We start from the raw sequence: 6,000 nt of genomic DNA on the forward strand, positions 1-6,000 counted from the left end.
CAACTCTTGACTTTATTTCTGTTAATTAATTTCTCCTACACTTTTATACCCCTTCAGTATTTTATTTAAATTAATTTAAATGTTAATAAAAAATAAATAAATTTTAAATAAATAGATATAGTTTCAAAGAATAAATGAAGTAATCAGATTCCTAGATTTCGAATACAGGAAACAAAGAGTCATTAATCTACATTCTAGCTCCCTACAATCTGTGCACAGGGGCTCTTCCCATAAGCACTTTCTACTATCTTGGCAAAAGAAAAAAAAAATCCACTCAGTTTTTTAGCAAGACATTAAAAACAAAAGCTTTGTCCATCTGAGCCACCCTCCAGGAAGTGAACTATACTTCCTAATCAGGTTCCTGCCAAACAGTCAAAGAATCAACTGAGTTCATCACAATTGAAAACATAAGTGCAATTATTCAAAGAATTCTTGAAAACATGTTTACTTGCTTTGAAGCAAAAACTGGAACCTGCCAAATCAAAATCAAACACTGTTTCATTTCACTTTGTTTTTTCATTTTTACAAGTTCAATAGCTAAGGCCAAATAAAGCTGATAAGAAAATTCTGAAACCTTACTATGTCAGTTTGCTTCCTTTGCTACCTTTCAAAAGTAGCAATCTAATTGGGCATCCCTGCAAATTCATCCATTCCTACATTCATATATACTTTTACTCACTCATTAATCATATATTTTAGAATGTCAAGACTAGCACTGAAGTATTATTTTTTTTATGGGTACAAAATAAACTTTTTGCCCTCAAACATATAGCAAAGTAGATGTCAAAAGCATAAAGATAGGAAAATCACATGTAACTGCTAACAAGCACTGCAACAGAAAACATTGCTTTCCGTGCTAATTTTTGACATAATGCTGCTCCGTACTTTATGAATTTATTATTATTTTTATTAGTTTAATTTATATTTATATTTTCAATGAATGGCAAATTCCCATAGTGTTTGTTCTATTTATAGTTTCAAAGTAAATTCATTTAAAATACTAGATTTAACATTGAAGTTTCCTAAAAATTGTATTTTTAATGAGGATTTTATTATTTTAGAGATAATACAAACAATATTAAGAACATTATATTGTAACTAATTTATTAATTAAATATTGGGATTCTTTTTCTGCAGAAGCTAAAGTCATTCTTTAAAGAATTTAAATACATTATAATCTATCTTACATTTGTGCTCTCCAGTGTTTAAATCTCTCTATGTCATTATTTTCCTTTTATTTCTCCTCTTTTGGAAAACATTTATTATCTTTAAATTTAAGATCGATTTATTTTCATAATCTTTTAAATAACCCTTTTATTATAGAAGTAATATATGTATATTACAGAAATTTAGAAAAAAATTTAAAATTTCACATTTCTGTCCCCCAAATGTTAACATCTTAGTGCAAATCCTTCCAGATCTTTCTCTGTGCACGTATATATTGTATTTTTTAACCAAAACAAAATCATAGTATATGGTCCATTTTATAGCCTGCTTTATACAGTTAATGATCTTTACCTTCAATTTTAGTTTATTGTCATATAATCTGATACTTAGACCATAATTCAATTTCCCAGCTGATTTCAAAATGTTCGTTAGAGCTGGTTTATCCTTGCCAATATTCAGTCCAGGATTACACATTGTATCTGGTTTTTAATTCCCTCAAGTCTTATTCAAGTATAGTTCTCTTTTTATTGTTGTTGAAAAAACCAGACCATCTGTCCTGTAGATTATCCTACCCTATATTTGTCTGGTAGGTTCCTTGTGGTGTCCTATATTTCCTGTGATCTCTAAAGAAAAGCTTGCTAGGTTCAAGATAAACATTTTGGCTAGCATTCATTACACTTATGTTATATACTTCATGTTGTATACTTCATGTTAAATCACATCAGAAGATTTATAGTACCTGAATAACCCACCTTCAGTGTTGCTAAACTTGACCTTTGGGTTACAGTGATAATGATCTGGTCTCTCCATTGGGCAGTTTTGTTTTCCCTTTTGAGACTAGAAAATAATGAGTGTGGTGTTACTTTAGTCACTATACAAACATCAGGTTTTCTATTAACCCATTCACTTAACGATTTTATCACCAATTGGTAATCTCTTCCTGAACCAATAATTAGTTTGAGAAATGATGTTTTTCTAATTCTGATTCCCTTCATTTATTAGTAGACATTCTTCTGTAAATTGACATTCTTCTCTCCTAAACTGGGCTATTATGTTACCATGAAATATAGTGTTATTGTAAAGGCAAGATAAACACTAAATTCTTTCCCTTTAATTTCTAATTTTCAAAGTAAGAAGTGGTTTTAAAACCCTGCCTCAAAAGATAACAAATTAATTTTTCTCTGAATTTTTCTCTTTTGAGTATCATTTTGGAATTATAGATTTTTGTTGATTTGGTATGTTTCAATACACACCATTATGTTTCTTAGTGCTCAAATTATTCCAACTTCAATAAGTTATAACTCCTTCTTGCTAGGTCTTGTATCCTTTTAAAATCATCCCCATTAATCTTTGAAAGCTTTCCTGCATTTTAGCACAATAAGATGTCTCATGCTTACCTTGTGTCTTTCTGCCCTGAACCTGGAATAAGCCATTCTCCAAGAAGCCTTGTTTTGTTTTTCGTTTTGTTTTGTTTTTAGTGAGACCTGTTATTAGAGACCACAGTATGTCTCTTATGGAAGTTTATTACGAGTGGGATGATATTTTTTCTAGGTCATTTCAGTGAATAAACAAGAATACATATAATATAATTAATAAATATATATATTTAAGCCATGAGTGTAAATTGATATTTTTCAATGGAATTTTAACATCTAGTGTTTTCCTTTGAGTTTTAAAGTATATGTCTCTTTATCTTATATTGGAAATTTTTACTTTATAAACATAATTACTTATTTGCTCTATCCTATAATATTCAAAAAAATTGTTTCAAAACACCAGTATTGATATTACATAAACATCTACTGAGGGGAATTATTATATTTCTTTTTATTACTATATAGATAATGAGAATCTCTTCTCATTTTATGCATATATTTGTTAGCCAGAATATTTTATTTGAAGCCTAAGAAGAATTTTGAATTTCAAAGTCAGCTCTGGATTTGGTCAATTCTCACCATTTTTTTAAATGCATGACAAACATCCTAAAACACATTGACTTTATATAGGAAATATGTGTTATGTATAATCCACAGCTGTCTTTCGTTATGTTTTCTTAAATGGTTCTTAAACTTTTATAAAATTCTCCTTAATATGCACTACCATACATAGTGAGTCCCCAAGAAATACTAATTTACAGTAGTATGTTAAGTGCCCATGGAATCCTCGCTTCTTTATCCCAGAGTGGTATAGTATAGAGTAAAAGTTCTAAAATCAGACAGACCTGAGCTGCGTCAAAGTACTGCTACTACGTACTGAGAGACACTGAACAAGTTCTTAATCTTGCCAAGCCTTAGTTTCCTTATTTGTAAAACAAGAAGGAAAATAATACCTACTTCATAAGGTTATTTTCCAGATCGAGATAATATACATAAAGCACTTAGTAAATGCTTATTAAATGTCAGCTGTTATTATTTATTACTCCCTGTTTCAACCAAGAATATATAAAACCACAACCCATGCATATATAAAACTGCTGAAGTCACATCTCCTCCCTTCAGTAAATCATGATACTATACAGCCCCTTTTGTTCTCTTTTAGGTTTGGAGTACCTTGTAGCAGGACATGAGGATGTAAGAACAGGCAAACTAGTTGTGAATATGAAAAGTTTTGTACAGCACTGGAAACCATCTCTTGGAAGAAAAGTCATGGATATTTTAAAAAGAGAGTGCAAGTAGCAGTAAAGGTGTATAGCACACAATGGCACTTCTCTACACATAAACCACAAACTTAATGGAAAGGAGACCTCGAAAACGAAACTGGAATTTTTTAAAGTGCCAAAATGTATAGAAATGTTCCGTGCATGGGCCTTGTCTAACCGATCTCTTTTGGGTCCATGTTTAAATACAGTTTATTTCATAAAGAGGAATAAAAAAATCCTATGGTGATACATGTTTTCTATGGAAGTGATTCTGCAATTCATAACTATTAAGAATATTTTAATAGAATGATATTAAGGGCAATACATAAAACAAGGACTTCCTCAGCTTCAGATATGTTACTTACATTTGTGCTACTTAAAGTAATGAATAAGATTTTAAGGACTTCCCAACCCTACTTATCAGAAAAGGTGTTTCTTAAAAAGAGCCTTCTCTCGCGTGATGTGTGTGAACTTCAGTCTGTGGGGTGTTAAATGGAACCTCTCCACATGTATATAGTATTTCTTTGTATAAAGCACTTTACTACCTACTACTTGTGGTGTTGTGAAAGTTTGGAGACTGCTGTTGACAGAAAGAGAAAAAAAGGGTGTGTAAAAAAACCTACTGAAACAAGCACTGCCACTACATGTGGACAAAAGTGACCATAAAAAGGAAGTTTATAAAGGAAGTACTATTTAACTCTGAATACTTGGAGAAACTATGTGAAGATACAGCCTTAAAGGAGAATATGTTTGCATGAAGTCTCAGCTTCAGGCTAGAGCTTAGAGTCTACATATACCAGTCACGATGAAACTTTAAATAAATAAATAAATGAATGAATGAATAAATAAATAAATGAATAAATAGAGATTTTAAAATAAGAGAAAGAAATAATAATTGTAGAAACATGCTTCAGTAAAGAGAAAATGAACTTTAAATTTTAAAAAGCTCACTTATTTGCAATGCACTTGTATACACTTCAAAAATTATTGTAGACACAGAATTTGTTTTATTTTTGTGTTTAGTATTTAAACCTGAATATTGAAACAGTGTCCTCCCTTTCTTTATTAACATTATATGGTCATTTATATTTACTCATTTTTTGGACACAATGTATGTGATAGTTCACCCAATTACAGTTTTTCATTATTATTCAACTTCTGTACCCAAGCATAATCACTCTACATACATTTTTTTTTTTTGTACTTGAATATACAAAACGTGAACCACAGTGCCATAGATTAACTTCACATACAGAACATATTTTTTTCCTGAAGTCCTGTGGACTTGCAAAAATATATATATATTGCTTTGTTAATTTTTTTATATGTAATAAAGAAATATTATCTCCTGATTTTTGTGTCATTTCCTGATCAGTTCTTTCAATGATGCTAAAGGTTACCTTCTCTTAATAAGGGCACTCAAATCTAATTTCTTAAATTAAAATCAAACAAGGACCTAATGTTTCTACAATGTTACTCTCAGTGTTGGGGATGGAGGAGATGCTAATTCAGATGAATTTAGCCTCTGTAGCCTTTAGACAAACCTTTTTCATACATGAATTGCATTGTTTCATCATATTTACTTTTAAACTAATTTTAAAAGTAATAAAGTTCATTGTTGAAAATACAGAAAACCATGATGAGAAAAAACACCTACATTCCAATCATTCTATGGTAACAGCTGTTAGCATTTTAGTGTCTATGTTGCTAGACCATTTTCTATGCATATACATACCTTTTATAGCATTGGAATTATGCTGTACATTTTCTTACAAAATTTATATTTATCACCTGTAGTATGTCTCTCAGCTTATTACCTATTTCTATCTTTTCCTAGTATGTGGAACATTAATCATTTACAAGCAACTTATAAAACATGTTGGTAAGTAAATCATACCAAAAAAAATACAGTATCATTTACAAGCAACTTATAAAACATGTTGGTAAGTAAATCATACCAAAAAAAATATTTTTAAAACATCAAATATAGGATTTAAATATTTTTAAAACATCAAATATAGGATTTTCTTAAGTTTCAGAATCATCAAGTTGCTTTCTTTTCCATTTTACTTTATTTAAAAATAACTACTGCCATCAGAAATATGTCTATTTTTTAAAAGAGTAGAAAGATGTCCATAATATATAATTAAGTGAAAAAAACTGCAGAACAATACAGACAGCATTAGCCCCCACTC

The 6,000-nt window shown here is 29.9% G+C and overlaps 1 protein-coding gene across 3 annotated transcripts in view; it reads left to right on the forward strand.

The window, feature by feature from the left end:
* The window catches only part of NTN4 (netrin 4), a 97,195-nt gene extending 92,038 nt beyond the window's left edge, over positions 1–5,157 (forward strand). For all 3 annotated transcript variants that reach the window (XM_039874076.1, XM_039874077.1, XM_039874075.1), the window contains one exon: positions 3,706–5,157. In XM_039874076.1, coding sequence (XP_039730010.1) covers positions 3,706–3,842 — 137 coding nt within the window. In that variant the 3' untranslated portion in view covers positions 3,843–5,157. The remainder of the gene's footprint in view (positions 1–3,705) is intronic.
* The last annotated feature ends 843 nt before the right edge of the window (positions 5,158–6,000 follow it).

Source organism: Pteropus medius, unplaced genomic scaffold, assembly GCF_902729225.1.
Source record: "Pteropus medius unplaced genomic scaffold, Ma_sr-lr_union100, whole genome shotgun sequence".
Lineage (NCBI taxonomy): Eukaryota > Metazoa > Chordata > Mammalia > Chiroptera > Pteropodidae > Pteropus > Pteropus medius.